This window comes from Centruroides sculpturatus, unplaced genomic scaffold (assembly GCF_000671375.1).
Source record: "Centruroides sculpturatus isolate CEXI.00-Female unplaced genomic scaffold, Cexi_2.0 scaffold1031, whole genome shotgun sequence".
Classification (NCBI taxonomy): Eukaryota; Metazoa; Arthropoda; class Arachnida; order Scorpiones; family Buthidae; genus Centruroides; species Centruroides sculpturatus.
This window is the reverse complement of record NW_019385211.1, coordinates 46,290-72,323: the sequence shown is the minus strand read 5'-3', so window position 1 is coordinate 72,323 and position 26,034 is coordinate 46,290. Positions and strand designations below refer to the sequence as shown.

The 26,034-nt window shown below is 36.2% G+C and overlaps 2 protein-coding genes across 2 annotated transcripts in view; one reads left to right on the top strand and one right to left on the bottom strand.

Moving 5' to 3' along the window:
- Nucleotides 1-5: 5 nt before the first annotated feature.
- LOC111636194 (methyltransferase-like protein 22) lies at nucleotides 6-1,395 on the bottom strand. Its single transcript, XM_023381390.1, has one exon. The coding sequence runs from the start codon at nucleotides 1,343-1,345 to the stop codon at nucleotides 440-442; it is 906 nt and encodes a 301-aa protein (XP_023237158.1). The 5' UTR covers nucleotides 1,346-1,395; the 3' UTR covers nucleotides 6-439.
- Nucleotides 1,396-1,833: 438 nt separating this feature from the next.
- LOC111636191 (protein unc-45 homolog B-like) overlaps nucleotides 1,834-26,034 on the top strand; it is a 67,490-nt gene continuing 43,289 nt past the window's right edge. Inside the window, exons 1-2 of the mRNA XM_023381386.1 lie at nucleotides 1,834-2,005; nucleotides 3,780-4,019. Coding sequence (XP_023237154.1) covers nucleotides 1,849-2,005; nucleotides 3,780-4,019 — 397 coding nt within the window. The 5' untranslated portion in view covers nucleotides 1,834-1,848. The remainder of the gene's footprint in view (nucleotides 2,006-3,779; nucleotides 4,020-26,034) is intronic.

Here is a 26,034-nt window from a genome sequence, read left to right as displayed (position 1 = left end):
GCTGGATTTTTTTACTCAACTACCGACAGAAAATATTTATTTGTATTCCGAATTCACTCCCGGGGAATTAATTAACATTACCAACAAGCGACCGATTGACTCGGGCCACGATAAAATGGCCGAAAAACTGGAAGACGGGCTTTTGGGAAGAGGTTCGAGTCTTTAAAACTCGATAAAAAAATTACTGCGGAAGAAATGTTCCACCCAAACATTTGATTCCGACTTCCCGGTTAGATGGCGCGCGTTATTATACTCGGAATTAGTTTGCGAGAGGCAACGATCCTCCTCTCTGGTCCACCAGAAAATCTGTACTCGACAGAAATCCTGGATTTCTGTCGAGTTCCGTTGGAAAATTAAATAGAAAGGCGAATAAACCGGCGCTTTAATTATAATTTTCCATCAATTCGAAAAAGTACAGTAGGTGCGAAGTTTGCGCCAATCAGGTCTTGGGAGAAATGGCCCACAGTTGCAGTTGGGGCGTCCTTTCGTAGCGAAAATACTGCGGAAAGTCCGGGCAGCGACCGACGTCGTATACGTCGCGCAGAGAGTCCAGTCTGTCCACCAAGTAGTCGTAGGCGGGACTGCACTCGGTCAACGTCTCCGAGGCGAAGTTGATCCTTCTCTCCAGAGACACGTAGGCCACCCGCCAAGGCGCGTAACTCCGCAGCCAGTCCAGAGTCTGGAGAAAACAATGGGTCAGACGGTCGTCGTACACCACGTCGGAGGCCAAGATCACTTGGGTTTCCCTCAGTTCCTCTCTGTCTCGGTCGCTCCACCCGAATCTTCCTCCGGCCGAAAGAGGATCGCAAGAGGTCCAGTCCAATTCTCGCACCCGGACGGAGTTCCCGTTACTTTCCACGTTGGCTCTGCATATTTCCAACTGGGTGGCGCCGCGATCCGTGCAAAACGTCCGACGAGCGTAAGACGAAACCAGGATGCTGCACAGACCCGTTCCTCCGCCCAGTTCCAGCACGTTCTTGCCTCCGAATCGTAAAGATCCCTCGTGCAATACGAAGTCGGCCAGATAGGTGGCCCCTCTCCACACCTGCGAACCCACCAAACTCAGAGGGGTGGCCGTCAGATGGACCAGGGTCAGCACGTTCTTAGGCCCTACGTCCTTTCTTTCTATCAACAGATCTCCGTCCTCGTCGCTGGCCGGCGGATCCCTAGTCGGGCGCCGTTTCGCTTTCTCTCCTCCACGGGGCCGACGGAAAACGAACCGAGACCGCGCAACTTTTACTCGCTCTTTCCACCTTTCCGGTAACGCGGCGTAAATCTCGGATCCTTCCACCGTGGCGTTTTCCGTATAAATGTGCACGTCCGATAATACCACGTCTTCTTCCATTCTTTCTACCGGCGGCCATATTGATTGGCCGGATATCCGCCCGGACGAAAAATCCCGTAATTATCGCGTTTATTGTAAAATTCTTAAATAAATTAACTTACAACGTTCGTTTTAATATATTTAGTCGTCAGTGGCGTAAAAAAATGTATTGGATAAAATTATACATGTGGCCGGGGTGTTCCGGTTAGGGAAATTTCCCTAATTTTTCCCTAATCTTCCCCGTCTTTACGTATTAATATAAGAGCGCGATAAGACAATTAAACGTAACGACACGGAGGCGTTAAAATCTAAAAACGTTAAAGTAAAACGCGTCTCTTAAGTATAACTCTTGCCGGAGTTTACCGAAATGCCCCCGACGTAGGTAAAATACTCGATCCGCGGGACTAGGCAGGGGCGAAAATAGCATCGACCGGTCGCGCTTTCGTTTTTAATAGATAAACGTTAACTAAAAATGACGTATAAAAATAATTATTAGAATAGAAACAAAAGGTTTTCTGGAACGTATGAAGCCGAATACCGCGCGATGGGGGAAAACGATACGAGTGCTGCCATCTACCGACGGCCGTGCGGACGAAGGACGGCGTGGTGGCATCGATTGGATTGGTTTACGAAAATCGCGTATGGTTTTCTCGGTGGCGGGAGGATCTCGGTCGATTCCCGGTAAATTATGATTCCCAGCTATTTATTTAGGCGTGCCGTCGAATTATCTCCCGCACGTGTTTGGGGATGGTCGAAGTGAGTTAGTCTGTTGGTATTTCTAAATATAGTAAACGGTCCGGCTCTAAAGTTAGACGAGTTCTAGAAAGTTTTGGAAGCAGGAAATACGTTTACGGTATATATACTGCGAGTAGACGGCTGGGAAGCGCGTCGTTGGCTTTTCTTCCGTCGGTTAATGTAAATTACTGTCGGGTAAGTATCTGGTGAGTGAAAAGTACGCATCGGGTCTTTACCAGTTTAATTAATTGCGGTAAGAAAGTCAGCTAATTATTCGTTTGCCGAGTTCTCGCTCTTTTACCTGATGCGATTTCGTTAAATCGACAACGAAAGCGAATAATTTTCTACTTTGTGGCCCGTCCTTTTTTCGCAACTAAGTTTCCGCCGTCTTCGTCTCGTAAAAATTCTCCGATAAATCGATAAATACGAAATAATTGTATTGCTTTGACGTCTCCGACGTTAAGGACTTTGTTTTGTAATTACGGACTCGTTCTTACTACGGACCGGTACGGATTTTACGGGCCGCCGAGCGGTTCCGGACGCCGGGGGTTCGGCGGTTTGCGCCCGGCCGGGACCGGGCTTGCTCCGTCTCCGCCGTGCCCGGACGGGGGCCGGTTACTCTTAGAGAGACCTGTCGGAAGGCGTTTCCCCGGGCGGATCGTCCGGGCGTCGCCTTGCCGCCGCTCGGCCGGTCGGGCTACTTTCGAACGTCGAGAGACGCGTTCGATTTCGGGACGCTTTTGCGGGCTCGTTTCGCCGAGCGGACGACCGTTCCGGTCCGCCGTCGTCTCCGTCGGGTGCCCCCGTTGCCGGAGGAACCGCCCTCCGCGGGATGCCGTCGTCTCGGAGTTTCGGCTCGTCCCCGGCCGTTCGGTCGGACGTGCCCGACGGAACGGCACCGTTTTTAAAGGATCCTCTTTCGGTTCCCCGGGACGGACCTCCCGACGGACCTACCGACCCTCTGCGCCGAATACGCCTCGGCGGCCGCCCTCGTTCCTCGCCGACGTTTGTTTTTTCTTTTTGCGAGGAGGAAACTGCCTATCTTAAGTGTCGTTTTGGCTTTCTCTTCTCGAGTTTTTGTTAATGCCCGCAAACGGTACCGTCCCGGAATTCCTCTCGTGGCGTCTCGTCTTGCAAATCGTTGCTTCTGGACTTGTGGTTTTTTAAAATTTATTCTTTTTGGCGCAAGGAAGACCCACAACTCCGGAGGGCGGAGGTAAAATCTTGCCGGTCTTTCCGTCGTTTTACCGGAACGACAGATTTGAAAATTACGTAAACCTACGTGTGTTTGGAAATGACGTCGGGCAATAAGAGACCGTAAAATCTGTGTCCGTTTAATATTTTGAAAGAAATGAAATACGGTATTTGTTGTCAAATTTCATTTTAGCATTTAGTCTTGTCGACTCTCAAAAATCCTTGTTTTTTATTTCTGTCGTCGTGAACTTACTTATTTCTCGTGGAGTTATTAACTGTAATTCTTGTAGTACAATTTTGAATAAATTGAAGAAAAAAGTGCAGCTTTTTAAATTTTAAATATTAATTCTTATGTCCAAATTATATTCTTGTTTAGCCAGTTGTAAAGAGACAGTAATATTACTTTTCTGGGAGAAAAGTAATATTACTGCCATGTATAATGTATGGACTAGATAATTTGAAATATTTTAATTGTAAATTAATTGGCAAAAATTAATTGTAATTTCATTGGAACAAACTTTTCCAGTTACAGAAGATATTAAAGAAATGACAAATAATGTGGATATGGAACAAATCAAGTCTCTTCGAGAAGAAGGAAATAAATTGTTTGCTTCCGGAAACTATAACGAAGCGTTGGAATGTTACACCAGAGCTCTCGGACTCATTCCGGCTAAGGATCCGGAATCTGTCGTCTTTTACAAAAATCGTGCGGCCGCTTACCTGAAGTTAAAAGAATATGAAAAAGCGTTAAAGGATGCCGACGTCTGTAAGTTGTCGATCTAACGGTTTCTAGCAAACAATATTAAATTTATTAATATCTGTTTTTTTATTATTTGAATATTTATTTATATTACAAAATAATCCCACAGTTTATTTACACTAATGAATGATTTGATATGTTAATGATATCTGCAGGTGATTTCAACAATACAGGTATACCTCGCCTTACGTCGGTAATTGGTTCCAGGAGAACGACTTAAGTCGAAAAACGACGTAAGTCGAATTTACTTGTCTCCAAATCTACTTGTCACTAGGCTAAACCATAAATTGCCAATTCTGGTTCTGTATTTTATTTATTAATGCATTTTTAATAATGTATGGTTAATAAGGATCTATTTTAAGCTTACAAACAAATAAATTTTAGTTTTTAATTAATTAATATAGTACAGAAAAAAGTAATCTAAATTAACAAATGCATGTACTGTAAATACAGTACATACTTGTAAATGTATATATTTTAATATGATTTTATGTGCTTTAAACATTTTTCTAGTGATATTACGACTTCAATATTTGTGGCGGACAGACGTAAAGTCGAATAAAATGACTTAAACTTGATTTTTATTTTTCCATATACTTTTTTGACAAACGACGTATAATCGGGAACGACGTAAGTCGAGGTATAACTGTATACAGAAGACTTTTGTCTAATTATTGGTAGTATTTTAATTTTTATATTATTTACTTGCATTGCAAACTCATTTAAGCACTTGCTAGACTAGTAGAAAAACCTTTAGTTTATTTAAAATAAATGCTTACACACTGAGCAATAATAATTAAGCAATTAAAATGCTGCTTGTATAGAATGTTTTACAGTCGACCCCCCTATAAGATAGAGATACGTTCCATTCTTTAGGAATCCGATTTCTTACGAATCCTTCCAATCACAACCCGACACGTATCAAGTTTACGGACTACGGCTGTTTGAAAGATTTTCTTCCATAAAATTAATCGATTCTAGACTAATTCGACTCAACATTTCCAAAATACGTATATTTTTTTTTGGAATAATTTGTATAAACTACGCTATAAACAAAAAATTGTAGGATTACTTACCGAGTGTGCACCGTTCGACTAGGCCATTGCTCAACATTATTTTCGTCGCGGAACAGCTCAGCAAACCGCGGCCGATTTCTAATAACTTATTTTTCTGCGAATAGTTCCTTGAACTTCGGAGACATCACTAATATAAATAATTTTAATCGCCGTTGAATAAGAAATGTTTCTTTCACAAGAAATGTATAAAATTACAGTACTGTATTAGACTTACAGTACCTAATTTACATACTCTACAGACGATAGTTAGCGTAAAAATCTCCGTAGCGTGGCGCCACGCTAGAAGGCGGAAATTATATATTTAATTATAACAAAGTTACAATAAGTTAATATATAATTATATGTACAGTACCTAATTTATATATAATTTATATAATACTGTCCAGACGATAGAAATCTCTCCGTAGTTGGCGCTACGGACGGCGGGAAAGTAGTTCGGCTGCCCGATGACGTTTGAGGTAATTATAGGGAATTTTTACTGTTTTTTACGGATATCGGTCACAATTTTTTCGTAGTTTTATAGGAATCGTAATTATAGGGACCGTAATTATAGGGGGGTCGACTGTATTTAGATTTTTTGATTAATTGCATTCAATTTATGAAAATGCGTAATAACCTGACAAATTCTCTGAAAGTGATTGAAAGTTTATTTTTCCAATAAACATATTTGCCGGAATAACTACTGGAAGGTGTCTGAGTTGTTATGACTAGGCAATATGCATTTTGAGATTTTTATTTCTGCGTAACTTCTCATCATTGCCTATACAAATATTGATCTCATTCATCCCTAAATATTACTATAGTCAATATTCAAGACCTACTACTTTTGGTCTCTGGTTTTTTTTTCAAACATACAATCAAACCTGTTTGCTCAACATCTCCATAATTGATAATACTTTACTTATACAGACACAAACACATTTTCTATCCATACAGAATTTCCAAAAATAATTCTTTATACATCAATCAAGCTCAAGATTTCGTTGAACATCTAAATTGGTAAACCAGCTAACATCAAATATTATATCTGCATTTTTATTTCTATATTATTAAACAATATAGAATTAATTACTTTTTTATTAACACCTGCTAAATCAGAAAATTAACACACTATTTTTTTAACTTATTATAAATAATAGGAAGAGAAGCATTTTATAGGAGTGATCCTCACTTTGAAGTTATTTACATATTCAAATTTCTATTAAGTATTTGAGTTTTTCTTTTTTTAATATATATATGCTTTAAAATCTCTTTATAAATAAGTTGTTTTTCAATTATTTTAATGTTATGTAGGTCCGGGATTGTCATATGTACGATAATTATTATATTTGTATGATTGTTTCAAGCATCAAAAGATGTATTGATATGATAATGCCTGTATTGATAATGAGATTTTGTATGATGATTTTAAAAATACACAAATTAATCAATAATTATTTTAAAAATTCAATTAACATTTGCCATTTTTTTACATAACACCTTCTCGTCAATATTTTGTCTTTCCTCCATTAGAGAGCTGCTAAATATTCGGAAGATTTTACTTAGATTGGCTACTACTGTCTATTCTTAATTATTCTTAATTATCGAGACTGCTAACTGCTGTACTTTTAGACTGACTGATAAAATGCTGAAATTGATGTGCAAAGAAAATTTGCACAAATAAATGTTCTGTAGAAATGCCATTATGCTTCAAGTTGCACAAAATATATGTACAGTACTACATTAATATATTTTATTATAGAGTAGGCTCCCTTCTAGTGAGCTGTCCAGAACAAAGGCTTTTTTAACACAAGGCAGCAGTTTCTTAAATGTGACACTTGAGGGATGGACTAAAAATATTTAGAATCAAAAGTTTGGAGAAACTAAAGTTTATGCATTTGAAATAAATATATAAAGATTGTGTTACATATTAATGTTTGATATGTTAAAATTTCATAAAAAAAGTAAAGTTTAGATCAGGGGTGTCCAACCTTTTTGTTTCTCTGGGCCGCATTGGAAGAAGTCAAAAAGTTTTGGGCCACAAGTATATATAATATATACTTGTGGCCCAATATACAAGTATATTTAAAANTATTATAACAAAGTTACAATAAGTTAATATATAATTATATATACAGTACCTAATTTATATATAATTAATATATAATTATATGTACAGTACCTAATTTATATATAATTTATATAATACTGTCCAGACGATAGAAATCTCTCCGTAGTTGGTGCTACGGACGGCGGGAAAGTAGTTCGGCTGCCCAATGATGTTTGAGGTAATTATAGGGGGGTTTTTTACTGTTTTTTACGGATACTGGTCACAATTTTTTCGTAGTTTTATAGGAATCGTAATTATAGGGACTGTAATTATAGGGAGGTCGACTGTATTTTACAGTTCTAAATTTTACTTGATTCACATTGGTAATTATTTTAAATTATTTGCTATTATTTGTTATATGGTTATTCATAATGCTAATGCATTATGCATTGATATAATGCTACCATAATGCAAACTTTTAAATGCAGAAAAGATTAAGAACTAAATATAAAAAAACTTCAATAAAATTCTTAGAGATTCCTAGAATATTGATTGAACTGATGTATGAATTGTTAAGTTTAAAAATTGTATCTGAACAAAGCAAGAAAAATATTAATTTTGTTAATATTTAAAATTTTATTAAAAACAAAAATTTTTAAACTAGAAAATAAAATACAAAAGAAACATTTTTGCAATTTTTATTAATGTTTTTGAACTTATACACACAAAATACTTCTATTGTTGTAGATGAATTAATTTCAAAAACAATTTAATATCTTATAGAAATAATAATCCATCTGGATTTTTTATTATGAAAATTTCTGCATATGGTGTAAAATTCAGATCATTAATATGTTATGTTCTATTCAATATTATTCAGCCGAATATATTGCAGATCTCTAAATAAGAAATTTAATAAATATTCAGATTGCCATAATTTGTATAAAGCATTATACAGTCGACCCCCCATAACATGGGTTCCTATAGTTCAGATTCCTATATCATGTTGAAAAAATTGCAACAGTATTCGTACAAACATGCTAAAAAAAACTCATATAATTTGGTAAAACGTCATCACCGACGCGTGTCGCGACAGGATTGCACAAACCATTGAGTTTAAACGAGCAGAGGACCTACTAAAAAACCATTTATTATTTAATGTCCATAAAAATTATATTTATATTAATGATGTCTCCGAAGTTCAGCAAATTTTTCGCAAAAAAAATAATTTATCAGGAAGCACGCAAGTGCCATTTGATGACAAGCTCCACGACAAAAAAAAGCTTAAGCAATGGCGTAGTCGAATGGTACATGCTCGGTAAGTAATCCTACAATTTTTTGTTTATAGCATAGTTTATATGGATTATTCCCAAAAAATTATACGTATTTTGGAAATGTTGAGTCAAATTAGTCTAGAATCGATTAATTTTATGGAAGAAACCTTTCAAACAGCCGTAGTCCGTAAACTGCATGTGTGCCGGGCTGTGATTAGCTGGACTCGTAGAAAATGGAGTCATAAAAACTGGAACGTAGATATGTTCCAGTTTTTATGACTCCATTTTCTACCGTGTTATAGGGGGTCGACTATACAGTAGAGCCTCGAAAACTTGGCACTCAATAACCCGGCACTCCGGATAACTCGGCCACACCCTGGCAGGGCAAAAAAATCCTTAGTTTTAATTAATTTTCATTATAGACAGCTTTATGCCTCATAAAGTATTTTTCTGAGATCTGTCTTATCAAGTAAATTACTGTACACAGTGTATTCATTAATTTTCATTTTCCTGTAGTAAAGGCTCTATGCCTTCATAAAGGATGTACTTTTCCTTTNTTTCCCTCCTTTTCCGAAATTTGGGTCTATAATCTTTTGAGTCACAACTCCAGCTTTATTTAGTAATCCTTCGGCATTCACACATCTCCAAGTATTTGAAAATATTTTCTTTCCACTCAAAAATAAAATATGAATAAAGGTTTACGGCTTTGTGAAACTTCTTTTTTGAGTTTATGCCATTGAAATAAATAAATAATAATAAATTAAAACATTTGTCGGTTTTATTTACATGTTTATTGGGCCGCATTGGGACTTGCCTTGGGCCGCATGCGGCCCGCGGGGTTGGACACCCCTGGTTTAGATTATGCCCATTCAAAGAAGTTTGTTTTGCACCATATATTATAAGGGGGAGTCATGAAAACTTCATTGTAAAATGGGGTCTAAAAATGTTTTTATTGTAAGAAGGGGTTGCAGATAAAAAGTTTAAGAGATTCTGGGAAATCTAGTTAATATTTCTAAGAATAGAGGGTGTAAATGTAACAGAATGAGATGGCTATGTGATAATTTTTAAGTAAAATACAATAATTTCAAGGGAAAGATATGATAATTTTCTCCTCTTCTATGTAGGAATAACCCTGCATAGGTCACTCAGGAAGTTTTGTCCTGAATGTCTTCTATTGATCATAGCAAAATAAATCTTTCACCAATTGAAAGAGAGTAAAAACTGAGACTGGGGTTAAGTCCGGGTCAAGTTCCTGCTTCTGGTACTTTCTGAACATAGTGATAAAATATCAGAAAATGTCATCATGAAAACCAAATTTTGCACAATTATCTGTTACAATTTTCTTTGCAATATCAGTAAGATTAAGTATGAGTGTTTTGCAGAAATGTCTCCTGTCTTGGAAAACATTGTCCCTTCTTGAAGACCATTATTCAATGGTATGAACAGTTTAAAAATATTAATTTGGAGGACAACCCACTTTCAGGTCAGCCAGCAGAAGCAGTGACATCATAAAACATAACTGCTGTAGAGAAACTTCTTGGCAAAGACAGGCAGATCACCTACTGACAGATTCTGGAACTATTGCATATTAGTGCGTCACTTGTTCGTGACATTCTTCACAAATAGCTGGAATCAAAGAAGGTTTATTTGCTTTGTCAATGCTCCACTCATTGATGGAGGACAGAGCATAACAGGAGACAAAAAATTCACACTGAATGGAAAAATATTTATTAGAAAATAAAATAGATGACACATGTAGGCTCTGTTAGTCTGAGTTTGAAACTATTGCATGCATTGTCTCCAGATGTAAAATTTTAGCATCATCCAAATATAAAAGCTGTTGTAATCAGGTATCTAAGCTACTATATCAAAGACTGGCTAAGAATATGTAGCTTGTTAACATCTATTTCATCATATTATAAATTCTCTCCATCTCCAGTTCTAGAAAACAAATAATGTGTCTTATTTTGGGATAAAGGCATGATTATAGACTAAAATGTGGACTATAATAAACCAGATATTGGTTTTGTCAAATTCTTTCTAATGGATTGTGTATTTGCTATGAAATGACACACCAATTATATTTATTACTAGACAAATAAGTCTGTAGTTCACAATATCATTACATCTAGGATTTGCTCTCTCTCTCAATTTTAGAAGCATGATCACACAAATCACTACAACTCCCTTTTTTTTCCTACAAACAACCAACATGTGAATGGAACATTATAGAAAATAAGAATCTATAAAAATACATTAAACCTTATCCATATGTTTTGAATACACATACATAATCTTCCAGGTATTTTGGATGCTGCTTAATCCTTGAAGACTTCCTAGTTTCTGGAACTGACCCCTGTTCTGTTCCATTAGAACTACTTTCTTCAGATGTTGCTTTTCCTTTGTCGGTTTTCTCTGGCACCCCATCAATGTGTGAGGTTCCAGACTGAGTCAAAACCAGTTATTAATTGTACTAAAAATATATTTTAAAATACAAGAAGAGAAATTGTAATAAATGAATGTCATGTGAAAGTAAATAATGTGAGCCCTGAATGCAACTCAGACACTTGTTAAGCAGTAAATCAGGCTGGAGAATTCAAACTTTGACTCAGGCTGGAGAATTCAAACTTTGACTCTGATGCTTATATACAAATGATTGAAGTTAAACTGAGTCAGAAAACTGGGAAATTTAACAAATGGAAAACATTGTGTTTGATAGTGAACATTCCAAAATGTCAGAGTGGAGATCATGATGATCAAAAATCAGAGTGCAGGCAAGCGGAGGTTGCGGGTTCAAGCCCCGTCCCGGGCCAGTTCTTTTATTCCAGAAGGTTCTAAATTTATTAAATAATTTATTTATTTATTTATAATTATTAATTTACTTAAGAGATGGTGCCTAACGCCTACCTCTATTGTCAAATTACTTTATACTAATCATTTAATTAGCCATATTATAGCCCGATATTAAGGCGATCGTTTGGTAGTTTATTAGAGTGCAGGTTTTGAAGTTCCATCAACACTCCCGGTCAGAGTTGAGGGTTGGTGTTGAGTTGAACACTGAAGAGCGATTTTTTTTTTTGTGACCCAATCTGATCTTATTTCCACCTGGAAACCAATTGATAAACAACAAGAAGTAATCAGAACCAAGTTGAGTAGGAAATTCTGAGATAAAATCCTTTAAATACTCTGGATTTCAAGGACGAAGGCAGATTACTATCATTATGTACTGTCCAAAGTGACTCATACACAGGCCTGCCGTAAGCGGGCGTGCAAGGCGTGCACTGCACGCGGGCGGCACGTCCAGGGGGCAGCAAATCGAGCGATCGGTCACGTAATATTTGAAGTCATTGTCATAATACCCACTATACTTATAGCATAAGAAATGTCTTCGTATGGACAAAAAAGTTCGACCGGTGCGTAATTACTATATTTTTATTTATATTATAGCCTCTATTGGCATTTATCAGAATTAAGATGCAATGCGAACCGTCTGTCGCCAGGTAGAACCATCCGGCGGCACCTGAAAGCCAAGTACCCATAGTCGTGCTCATGACAGAAGTTGACAGGACTGGAGAAATAGGGAATCCCCACAGAGCTTCCTTCTCAATTTGCACTTGTTCGCATTCGAACAGCTCTATCGCATATCAAATTGCAATTATTTTGTTAATAATTCTTCTCACATGGGTTTAAGTATAATTAATGATATTTTAACTTGGTTAGGATTAAATCTGAAGCTTAAAGACGTTTTGAGTAGTGAAACAGACATTGAGGGTNCATATCAAATTGCAATTATTTTGTTAATAATTCTTCTCACATGGGTTTAAGTATAATTAATGATATTTTAACTTGGTTAGGATTAAATCTGAAGCTTAAAGACGTTTTGAGTAGTGAAACAGACATTGAGGGTATTGATTTGTTTAATGAAATAAATACTTTAAAGTCGCATTTTCCAGAAAACCAGTCTAATGATCCACAAACCCTCTTACAATATCTTTTTACTAATGATTTAATTTCAACATTTTTCCAAACACAGCAATAGCACTAAGAATATTACTTACATTGCTGGTTTCAGTTGCATTTGATGAAAGGTCCTTTTCAAACTTAAAAATTATATAAAAAAACTATTTAAAATCAACAATGCACCAGCAAAGACTAAGTAATTTAGCTATAGTTTCAATTGAACACGAAATCTTAGACAGCTTGGATACAAGAAAACTGATAGCAGATTTCGCAAACATAAAGGCAAGAAGAGTTCTGTAGATAAATATTTATATGGTTTTACACTTAAGTAAACAAAAATAACTTAGTAATAATAAATAGTTTTTCTTTGTAAAGTATTTCTTTTCTTTTTTCACACCCTTATGAGACAACACTAAAGAACCTTTCTGGCACGCTCAGCATAGGTAGTCGTAGTTAGACAGGAGGCGGCATAATCAGTATTGCACACAGCTACAAATTAGCATCCATGGACACACTATTGATCTTTGTCATCTCCCAAAACACCTTGTAAGCCCTTGTTATATACAATGAACAGATTTCGCTTGTGAAGGTACCTGAGTCAGTATATGTTCATCAGTACCCACACAATTCTAAACCCCTTGTACAGTACATCCTGACGCGAGTTTAACTAACTCCCCCTTTCCAGGTTGGCAAACCTCATAAATGCACTCTTGCTTTTGAAAATTGTTTTTTTGGTAGTTCTAAGATGAGATTTTATTCATTGAAGCATATTTCCACGCTTATTCAAAATTTGAAATGAATTTGGTTCTTGTCACTTGTAACACTACAAGGTTCCTATATACTTGTAGAGTATCTAACACACTCACAGTTTCTCCAACCTCTACATATGTAGAGGATCTTGCTTGTCTGTCATAAAATTGTTTCTGCTTTTTCTGTCATTGATACAAGTTAAAAAAACAAATTTGCTACAAGATATAACCGATGAAACCAATGTGGGTAGTTTTCTATGTAACTTCCGAGACATCAGCAATTGAGCTGGAGATCCTTTAAGTCAGTGAGTATTGTACAACATTTGAGAAGTGCAATTTCTGGATTTCTTTGTTTTATGTGAATATTTCTTAAAATATGCTTCATTATTTGCACTGTTATCTCTGCTAATCCATTAGGCTTGGAATAATGAAGGCTAGAAGTGATTAATCTGAACCCCAATTTTTTTGCAAACTTTTTGAAAGAGAATAAATTAAAAGACATATTATGTGTGCTAGAAGTAGTTCTGGAATCCTAAATCTGGAAAATACGAGTTTACAACCCTTCGACTTTGATGCAGCCTTGTCTTTAGTCTGTAAGATTTCAGGATATTTAGAAAAATAATCAACCATAATGAGATAACTTTGTTCTTCATACTCAAATTGAACACTGTCAACCTTTTGCCACAGATAATCAGGAACTTGTTATGGTGTCGGTTGTTCTCTAGGTGTGATAGTTATGTATTCTGACATATCACACATTTGGAGGTAATTTCTGCTACAGTCTCTCTCATTTTCAGTCAATAGAAGGATTGTTTTGCATGAGCTCCTAGTTTTTCATTTCCTAAGTAGGATTCGTGCAACATGTTCAGGATTCTTGAATGCACTGTTTTTGACACATATATCTTCTTATTAAAAAGCAAAGTCTCTGTTTCACCAAAAACTAATGGCAAGTATTAAAAAAGGGTTTTCAAGTTATCATGCATTTTCCTTCAATGATTGGACCATTTCTTATGTATGATATAATATCTTGCACTTCATCAGTTTTGTCATATTCAGCATTTAACAGTTCATCCCATTGTCAACATTATAAGCAATTTTGAAAACATAGTACAATATATCCGTAACTAGATCAGAGTATCCCATGTCAATGGGAAGAAAATTTCTGGATGTTGTGTCAGCAATGTGTAGTTCCTTTACTTGTAAATTAGTACTCGAGAGTAATGCTGTTATTTTATTAGCATTCTTTTGTAAAAAGGTTTCTGAATCTATGAAATTAAAGGCTTATGATCAGTCTGGATTACCACTGACCTGCAATAAATGTGTGAAAAGTGGGGACTCCGGGAAAACTCCGTTCTACATTTACGATGGAATTTATTTTGGAAAGAAGATTCGTAAAATCTTTTCCAGAAAGTCCTGACACCAATTGAGATAATTTAGAATCAATCAGAATTTTAGGAGGATTTGCCTTAAATGTTAACAGTGTTAATTTTGTGACTTATGTGAAATACGTGAACTGAAATGGAGTTAGGTATAAATCAATCTAAATGACATTTTAGAGTATAACTATATATTTATTATATGAAACTATAATTATCATATATACAGTAATACCCCAAACTTGGGATAGGTGGGACCGAGCGATAATCGCGTAAGTCGGGATATAATTTTGCAATTTGTGTAAGATGGCCGATCCGGGGGAGATAGGGGGCTTGAAACCCACTTCACGGCACCTGTGTAAGGTTGCCGTCTCCCAGGTGGGATCTATTAATCCCGCGTCAGGATGGACCTAAGGGAAGGTTGTATGTGGGCGGTGACGGAGGAGGCAAATGACGACAAGTGTTTTACACAAGAAAGCCGTTTATTTGTTAACATATATGCTTACATCAGCAATTGACAGTCTTTCACTAGATTCTTCCCTCGAAGATGCGGAGTGTGAGAACTTTGGTGTCGGTCGTAGCCCCGGGGTGGACGAGATGCTGTTGCTGATCATGGCGGACGATCGGAAGATATAAGCGGCGGAGTCCACAGTTCTTTGCAATGACACACCACAATAGAAGTCACTACCTTTCGTGGAGTCGGAGGAGAGCCCTCTTGACCTTGATTTTCCGATTTTTATAGTTTTTGCTCCCACTATTCGGACTTCTGATTGGCCCCTCGTCCCCTTCCTCGCTTCCCGGTTGGTCTCTCTTTTGTTTTGGGGAAAATCGAGACCGACTCGGGTCACGGGAAAGGTCCGATTCCAGGTGTCTGTTCGACGCCTTTTTGTCGATTGTTCTTGGGGATTGTTGACAAAATTGCAAGACTCGCGCTCATAATTTAACTCCGTTACTCGCGATTTCTGTCATCTGGGTACTCGAATGATCATATGCAATGATTTATCTCTCTTAAATCTTTCTCTCTTTTCAGAAATTGTTTCCCTAGATTGACTGTTTATGAGCGCTGGGGTGAAAGTTCTACCTGCATATGACCACTTGTCTCTGACTTATAACTTTTCACTCTGACATCGACAGTTCGTTTAACACGTGTTCGAGTCATCCGAGACTCGTTGTCTACATTTTGTGCCACGTTGTTTAAATTATGGGATTTTCCTCTCCCTCTCATAATTAATCTATCGTTATTATTTAATCATAGGAATATCGCGATTTACATGATTCGGACCTCGGTTGGGTCTTCACATTTGTGTAAAATCCAAGTTGGATGTATGTAAGCTAATAAATGTTCTCGTTAATCTTATCTTGTCTTTTGATTCGTTCACGGTTACAAGAAAACACCACATAGAGTCTCTCGAGTCTCCGTAGATATAACAAACACAGAAATAAATAACACAAAATAAATTGTAGCTATGTGTCGATTCCGCGTAACACGTCTGAATATGTAAGCCGAACAATAGTGTGGGGGGAGTGAGCAATCAAGAGTTGCATGGCGCTCAAACAAAAGACGAATCAACGAGATATGAAAATTGTGTAACTCCGGGTTTGCGTAAGTCGGGGTAGTGTAAATCGAGGTATTACTGTACATTAAATGGAGTATCTTAACCTATAATAAGAACAAAATGGTTAGGTTCAACAATCAAGTATTTGAGGATATTTAATTCTAATCCAAGTTTATCCTGATGAGCAAGAGTTTACATAACAAATTTATATTACAGTAATACCTTGGTTTTCATTGACTTTGGTTATTGTCGGTTTTGGTTTTCATTGATTTTTTCCACAAAAAATTTGTCTCAGGCTTTGTCAGTGTGCCCATGTGACCTTGCTGCTAATTTTGCGAAAACAAAGGGCGACCTACATGTTCTCCTGCTCATTTCTGCAGTGTGGCGTTGTTTCTTGTTGTTTGAGCATTACCTCACGTGTTTAGGTAAACAATTCCATTGCTTTCCTTTCCTTTTAGCTCCATCATGGGACCAAAAAAGTTCCCAGAACCAGCAGCCCTTCAAATGCCATGTTAAATGCTATGTTAAATGTTCATTTATTCTTTAGATTAGTTTTTTATATTCAATTTATGTTATTTTCTTATTGGTTTAAGTATTAAACACAATATTTATTCTTTATAAAATATGTTTTTGGTATGTATTTTTGAGTGTATGGAAATAATTGCCTTGGTTTTCGTCAGTTTTGGATTTTGCTGATTGTTTTCGGATGGATTATTAACAAAAACCAAGGTATCACTGTATGTCTTGTGCATAGCCAATCAATGTCATTAATTCCTTGAAAGGGACGAACCACCACATCTTTGATTTCTTTATTAATCATCAATACCATCCCACCTCTTTTTCGCTCTTTATCAAATACTAGCAGACCCTGCCACGTGTTGTTGTGGCTCAAAATGTATCTATTATAAATGTATAACACTTCCCCCGTGGGGGGGAGGGATTTTTTAAAAAACCCTTTCTTAGTGTACATTCTCTTGATGTACCCTATTAAAACGCAAAAGACCGCATCTAAAATACAGTGGGTGATTGGTTAACGAACAAATTGGATAACGAACACTTTTGTGAAAGATTATTATGATTGGACAACGAATACATGTTTGGATAACGAACACTTCACTGAACAAACATAAAAAGAAGTGATGGAAAATAACGAACACTGATTGATTTTCTCTTGTCTTTGGGTAACAATTTGAAACCTTTCAGAGCGCGTGAGACATCGACGTTCAACCCGGTATATACTGATAGTATTCCTCCGAACTTTGAAACTCTCCTTTGTAATTCCAGCCTTTTATTTTTCTGACAGAAAGAAATTTTTTACAGTATTCGCGAGACTGTCGGGCAGGCACTCATTAAGTTTTGCATTGGTTTTTATTTTCGAAAGGTGAGATTATAATAGTAAAGGTAGAGTGTGGACAGAAGAATACTGATGTTGCTGGGCAGTATAGCTTGGTCTACGGTAGACAGCAGTTCAATTTTATCTAAAAAAGATACAGTATAATCAAGAAGACTCAAGCAGCTAAAGGAATAACAAAAATCACAATGGAACCTGAAACGGATTTGACAACAGAAGAACGCCCAAAAACTCTTGAATGAATAACACCAGGAAACTCGGCAAAATATGTTTTCTTCTGAAAAAGAGGATTAATGCCAATATCTGCTATTAAAGATCTTTTGTAGCCCGGGAGGGGTTGCATGACCCATTCTGACCCACACACCTTATATTATGATTTGCTGATCGTTAATAATTATGTTTTACTGATGTCACTCCCAGTAGCTTCCTATATTCTTCGTTATTATCGGAACGTATGGTCATTTCTCAGTTTTGCAGAATGTATTACAAGAAAATGGCACTTTGGGGTCATAGTGACCACAGCGATCCTTGACTTCTGCATAAATTTGTAATGTTAATGTAATGTAAATATATACAAACATCGCTAAACCCAATATATAATAAAGCTACACACCAACCGATTGCCGAAAATCTATCGGGCTAGTATAAGGCTAATTATTAAATGAATTATGTAACCAATTTGGCTTTAGAGGTAAGCGTTAGGGGCCATCTCTTATTAACATTAATAATTATAAATTAATTAATTAATTTAAATAATNAAAATCGTGTGATTGTTTAAAATGTTTCTCAAAAATCCTTAAGTAATCATTTTTTTAATAAAATAGGTAATAATTTTAATCCAAAACACAAAAAAAACGCAAACGTTTAGGCTGAACTTTTAATCGCCATACTCGACGTTTGAAAGTCCGTTGTCAGACTTCTAGGCTTACAAAATGGCGACGTTCGATATTCGACGTTATAGCGATGACAAGTTCGCATAGAAAATCAGTTACAATTGGTTAAAGGAATATTACCGGTCACATCGCTAGCCCTGTAGAAATCGCATGACCCATTCTGACGTGCACCGCTTATATTATGATTTGCTGAATCGTTAATAATTATGTTTTACTGATATGACTCACAGTAACTTCCTATATTTTTTGTTATTATCGGAACTTATGACCATGTTTCAGTTTTGCAGAACCTATTACGAGAAAATGGCTCTATGAGGTCATGGTGACCTCATAGAGCCCACAGCAACCCTTGACGTCTGCGTAAATTTGTAATGTAAATGTAATGTAAATATAATTTTTCTTTAAATCGTAAAGGGACATACCTTTTCTATAATGAAAATTATTTTTTATCATTAGTAATTGTTTCAATTTTTTTAAATACTTAAAAAATTTCACCAAAATTTAACTATCTGAAAAATTCTAACATGTAAATTCAAATGTTAATGAATAATTAACTAAGTATTAGAAAGTAAACATATATGTTTATTATATTACGAAACAGAATGAGAAATAATACTTAAAAAATTTCACCAAAATTTAACTATCTGAACAATTCTAACATGTGAATTCAAATGTTAATAAATAATTAACTAAGTATTAGAAAGTAAACATATATGCTTATTAAATTACGAAACAGAATGAGAAATAATATTTAAAGGAATATAAGTGAAAAAGTTAAACTGTTAAAATAGAAATTAATATTTAAAATGTGACCTTTATAGATTGTCAAGCAATGCGACCCCTGCTGGGGTAGTAGTAGGAGGATGTCAGAATAATGATCTTAGAATGTCATCCAAACCAGGTTCAGAATAATAAGTATGGGGATCTCTAAATGACAATGCTATTAATTACTTCCGAAAAATCCCGAAGAAGAAAGAAAAGCAATCGACATTGGACAGATTCTTTAACCCCCTACAAACAGAAAAAAACATGACTAATAAAAATGTAAGACTGTATATATGTATTTTTATTATTACATATAAATAAACATAGTAAGAAAATATTTATTTTTTTATTTTTTGGAGTCTCTGGAACAAATTAATCAAATTCCCATGAAAACCTATGGTAAATCGATAATTGGTTAACGAACAATTCGATAACGAACAAAGTCTTGGAACGGATTATGTTCGTTAACTGATCACCCACTGTAGTATAAATAGAAGCAGAGTTCTTCTTGGTAAGCCTTAATCCTGTCCATCTCTTCCCCAGTGGGGGAAATTTCGACATGTATATTATATAAAAACATGTGCGTATTCGAATGCAATGTTATGTCAAAATTTCAAAGGAATCAGTCAGAACAAACGAACATTACATTTTTATTTATATAGATAGATAGATGATGATCTGCTTTAGTTCATCCTCACAGAAAAGCAAACTTCGTACTCGCGGAGTTAGTGCCATCTGTTGGACATAAAAGCCTTAATCCTAGATGATATCTTTCAATTTATATGAATGTTTTAACAGAATAATATACAGCCTATGTCCACCCTGAAGTTCCATTCTAAATATTGGTGAAAGAATTTTTGTAATCAGATGAGTAATTACACCACACTCTCTTCAACTTTAAATGATCAGTAAAATATTTAAAAATACTACAAACGTTTTCGACCGTTATTTCCGGTCTTCTTCAGGCAGAAAGTTCTGAGATTCGAATATCAGTTGTGCTTGAAAAATTTAAATTATTCTTAGAACGTATGAACCGATGCGTATAGAAATTCATACTGTGTGTGCATACTAAGCATAGCTTATACAAATGAAATAATATATTTTTTAACACACACATATAAAAAACCGTGGAGATCCGAATTAAATGGGTCTTCCCATTCATAGTAGAGCTTCCAAGCGTTGGAAATATTAATAGCATCCTTGGAGTTGATGCAGTTATTGTGTAGCCCAGCTTTGTATATTTTGAGAGTTTCCAGCGAAAGTATATGTTCTCTTCGGTTTGATATATTAATTATTTGGGCATTATGCAGGTCTGCTCTTATGCCTGGGGTCGAAGCATAAGTACACAAGGCAGTGGTGCCCCTGTTACATTTAATGTCATATCTGTGTTCCCGTAGATGCTTATCTAGAGAACGTATCATAGAGCCAATATGTACAAGGTCCCTTTGAAACCTATGGTCACTTAATGGAACCGAGTATACCCCTGGAGCCAATCTTATGTTTATGTGATCTTTGCAGTTGCGGAGGAAGTCATAAACAGTACTCCGTCTGTTATATGTAATTTTTTTGTTTGTAATTGCCGCAATTTCTCTATAAATAGGGTCCACATGGTGGTTATATTAATCCAGCCCAAGATTGTGGATTGTTCGAGATGCTAGTGCTTGAGTTGTTGTTGTTAATATTATATAATTGTGACAAATATGCACATGCCAGTTTCTGGATTAATCCCCACTTATATCCATGTCAAGGACCTGCATAATGCCCAAATAATTAATATGTCAAACCGAAGAGAACATATACGTTCGCTGGAAACTCTCAAAATATACAAAGCTGGGCTACACAATAACTGCATCAACTCCAAGGCTGCTATTAATATTTCCAATGCTTGGAAGCTCTACTATGAATGGGAAGACCCTATTTAATTCGGATCTCCACGGTTTTTTATGTGTGTGTGTTAAAAAATATATTATTTCATTTGTATAAGCTATGCTTAGTACGCACGCGCAGTGTGAATTTTTATATGCATCGGTTCATACATTCTAAGAATAATTTAAATTTTTCAAGCACAACTGGTATTCGAATCTCAGAACTTTCTGCCTGAAGAAGACCGGAAATAACGGTCGAAAACGTTTGTAGTATTTTTAAATATTTTACTGGTTATTTAAGGTTGAAGAGAGTGTGGTGTATATTATACCAGTACCTATTTACAAAGGTTGAAGATGAGTAATTTTGGAGATTACCTCCTATATCCAAACTTACAAACTTTATAATATTATAAGGACCTTGAATAAGTTCTCGCTGTTTTCCAACAGATGGCGTTACCAGAACCACGTGTGTTTATTTTTAGATGGTGACGCATCTGTAAGGAAGTACAATAAGTGACCTTGAAATTCAGTATACGTCATTTCACCGAAGTGTAAACAACTTATTTTTTCATTGTGTTAAACATGTGTAGTTTCGTGCCAAAAAAAGAGTATTTGCGGGGAATTTTATTGCACTATTTTATTCAAAAAAAATCTGCAGCAGAAGCACACAGAATTCTTGTTGAGACTTACGGCGACCATGCTCTGTCGGAAACAACATGCAGAGATTGGTTTAGACGCTTCAAAAATAATGATTTTGATGTTGAAGATAAAGAACGATCTGGTGCACCAAAAAAGTTTGAAGACAAGGAATTAGAGGCATTACTTCATGAAGACTCATGTCAGACGCTAGCTGAACTTGCAGAATCATTAGGAGTTGATCACACAACAGTTTCGAAACGTTTAAAAGGATTAGGAATGATTCAAAAGCAAGGACATTGGGTGCCGTACGAGTTGAAGCCGAGAGATGTCGAACGGCGTCTTTTCACATGTGAACAGCTGCTTCAACGGCAGAAAAGGAAAGGTTTTCTGCATCGTATCGTGACAGGTGACGAAAAATGGATACACTACGATAACCCTAAGCGTAGAAAATCGTGGGGTAAGCCCGGTCATGCATCAACATCGTCAGCAAGGCCGAATATCCATGGTTCGAAGCTTCTGCTCTGCATTTGGTGGGATCAGCTAGGTGTAGTTTATTACGAGCTGCTCAAACCAAACGAAACTATCACGGGAGATCGCTATCGACTACAATTGATGCGTTTGAGCCAAGCATTGAAGGAAAAACGGCCGCTATATGAGCAGAGACACGACAAAGTGATTTTGCAACATGACAATGCTCGGCCACATGTTGCACAACCGGTAAAACGTACTTGGAAATGCTTAAATGGGAAGTCCTACCCCACCCGCCATATTCACCAGACATCGCCCCTTCCGATTATCACTTGTTCCGATCGATGTCACATGGCCTGGCTGAGCAGCATTTTCGTTCTTATGAAGATGTCAAAAAATGGGTTGATTCTTGGATAGCCTCAAAAAACGTGTCATTTTTCCGACATGGAATTCAAATGCTGCCAGAACGATGGGAGAAAGTAGTGGCTAGTGATGGACAATACTTTCAGTGACGTGTTTATTACGACTTTTTTTAAATAAAGTGTTAATTTTCACAAAAAAACAGCGAGAACTTATTCAAAGTCCTTATAGTATAGATTCTGGTAGAGTTAATCTTGTAAAAATTGTATGCATTACTTACATCAGTCAGTGCCTTTCTTGAATCCAATTCACCTACCAAGTTTCCATCCAACATGAAATATGAACTTTCTCACTATATTCCAATACTTCATTTCATATTCGTTTATGTTCCAACTAAGAACTTTTAATGTGTCATGCTTACTCCTAAAAAAGAATCACAAACACAACCATACTCATTTTTATCCCTGGCAATCTTATGAAAGTTTTCAATTATCACCAATTTTTTACCTCTGAAATGTGCAATTTTTCCCTCTTATCTGGCCTGTCTTAAAATATCCATCTGTCCTTTCTCTTCTCCCTACATTCAATGGAAAGATTCTCTCTTATACACATTGCCTTTCTTCAGTCAGACACATCCAATTTATTACAATTACTCTTCCAACTTTTCAGTATTTCTCTTTTCACTGCCAAAGAAATGCAGGTAACCAAAACCATTGAATTGTTACTAGTATTTTTTGTCTATCATTCATCTCCACATTAAATAATACTAAATTTTTTTTCCTTAGATTATTTTCAAGTGTATTGACTCTTTTAGATAGACCAGTAATAATCTTCATATTGTTAGAGTCAATTCCGCAGTCATGAACAGACTAATTTATTAATTCTTTCCGTCAATATATTAATCTTATCATTCATTTCCATGAAATTGTCTTTTATTAAATGCAATTTCGTCTCTATTTTTAGTTCTATAGCATCCTTCATTTCACTCAATATACTTGTTATCTCTTCGAAAAATAATTCTTGATCCAAATTCTTCCTAGTGTGTCTCACTTTAACAGCACTTCCAATAGAGCAAGAACGCAAACGTTTACCTGGAGGTGTTATTGATAACATACCACTCTTCTTAAAACTTCTTTTTCTTTGGCACTCTCCCGATTTACAAACTCCTTTGATTTGACGAACTTATCCATAATAAAGGCCAATTTTCAAGACAGCCACGATAAGAGAAACTTCACATCAAAACACACCAACAGTCACGATGACAGCTATGCCCCCTGCCTACCAGAGTAAAAAAATGTGCATAGAACACACACTGTAGGGTGTAGGGGTAGTGAAAAGTTTAGAGAGGGCCTTAAAATTGAATTGCGCCTGGGCCTCTCAAGTGCTAAATCCGCCATTGAATATAGGACTACTTATCAGTGATAAATTAAACTGGACTGTAAACTAAATATCAATTTTCTTTGTGACTTGTTTATCATTATAGTTTTCTTTACTGCAAATTTCATTGAACTCAGTAGCACAAACATCTGAACACTTATCAATTGCCTTAAATAAGCAGTACATTCATAAGGGTTGAGGAAACTGAACTAAGTAAATTGACAGGTATGTGCATATTTTAAAGTTTACTGGAGCTATCAGACAACTTAGGTATTTAATTCTATCATCACTCAGCAAGTATCTATGTTAACCTTATGTCAATCTAAATTACTCTGTGGGTTTGAATTATAGAATTTAGCTGCTAAAACACATTTGGAATAATTGTAGATTTAATCATATACATATAAGTGAATTCTCACTTAAATGTATATGATTAAATCTACAATTTTAATTAAAATGGCAGTGGAACCTTGGTAAATGAACACCCTGGTTAACAACCAAATCGGTTAACAAACTTTTATTTTGCAAAAATTTTATGTTTTGGATAATGGACGAAATTTGGATAACAAACATAACTGTTTTTTGTGTCAAATTTATAAGCTTGCCAACGTTTAGGGGGGGAATCAGTTAATCGCACGTCGGTGATGGTCTAGGGTCCATTCGTACATTGGTGGTGGCAGAGGAGACAAAGATGACAAGTATTTTACAGTGAAAATCGTTTATTAGAACAGGAAGATGCTTACATATTTGAGGTGGTTATCTACATTATTTTCTCACGGCACTGAGGAGTGCCGTATTGCTGGTCCTACGATAGTGCAAGCTGATCAGTTGTAGCCCTGGGGAAGATGAGATGGGTTTACTCGGTCACAGAAGCGATGGTAAGTGTTGGAGCTGCGGTAACTGGAGCGGTCCACGAGAGACAACACAAATTTTAGCAAGCACGACTTCAGGCTTAATCCAGATGAAGACGACACAGATTAATCGCCGTAGAATTTTCAGGAAAACTGCATTTTGACCTTGAGATTCGGGGTTTTTATAGTATTTCTTCTTCGAATGTCAGGTTTTGATTGGTCCTGTGTCCCATTCCTCACTTCCCGATTCTTTTCTTCTTTGTTACCAGGTCATGAGAAAGGTCCGTTTTGAGGCGTTTATTTACCTGTTTGTCGACTCTGATGGGAGATTATTGATAAACCTATAAACCTTGCACTCAGATAGCAGAAATAACAGGCTAAATTATATTATTTTGGAACTTTAAAAATTAATTATTTGTGACAAGCAGAGGGCCAGGGTTAATCCCTCCTGACCACTTACACTGCACAGGCTGGTAAAACCCAGTCTCGGAGTCGTTGGATGGCTAGGAGGGCAAAAAGTGAGTGGGGAGTGCATCAGTAAGCCGGCAGGCATCCTTTTAATGACAGGAGACAGGTTTAACAAATAAACAAAACATGTGTTGAATAACTAAATTTAAGTTACAGGAGGTGAAAATCATACTAAGGTTAAATGCAATTAAATGCAAGTTATACAAAGGGCGTCTAATCCCGTTTCTGGGGAAAGAGAGAGTTCGCAGAGTGCTAACATACAATACCTTGATGCAAGAATAGATGGTATACACCGACGTATGGCGGATGCCAATGGTATGGAAGAGTCTGCAGCTGTTGAATGTCTTCTCCGACGAGATCCAAGTCCTTTGCATGGAGATCGACGAGTACAAGTACAGAAATAACTTCTGTGTGCGGATGCGCTGAGCTTCTGGATGCTCGAGCTTTTATTCAGTTGTCATGGGAAAGGAGTCATATGATCGTCACATGTTGACAACACTGCATTCTTGACACCTGTGTGTCAACTTTCCCATCTACTTGTTATAACAAACGGTGACCTCCGATATAATACGATAAAATACCATAGTGCGTTTCATGCCGAAAAAATACTCAAATATTTTATATATAACATTTATTCAAAGAAAATTACACAATATACATTGTTAAGAAGCATGAATCATCATCATCTTTTCTTTTAGCACAAAATGAGCCAACCTGGAATGCAAATTCAATTTGCAGGAAAAAAACAAAAAATAATTCACAGATAATATGTCTGATAAACACGCCAAACAATATGCCAAATTCTTGGGCTATGTAAAGGCTATAATTAAATATTAGAAATTGATTAATTTGACTGAAGGTAGGCAGTTATGCTTCTAGTACATATTACATTTAATAATTATAAATAATTTTTAATTTAGACATTTCTAAAATTTAATTTGGAATTGGTCATTAAATTTATTAC

Excerpts from the sequence above, each read along its gene's own strand:
- LOC111636194 (XM_023381390.1), bottom strand. The coding sequence starts at position 1,345 with ATGGAAGAAGACGTGGTATTATCGGACGTGCACATTTATACGGAAAAC.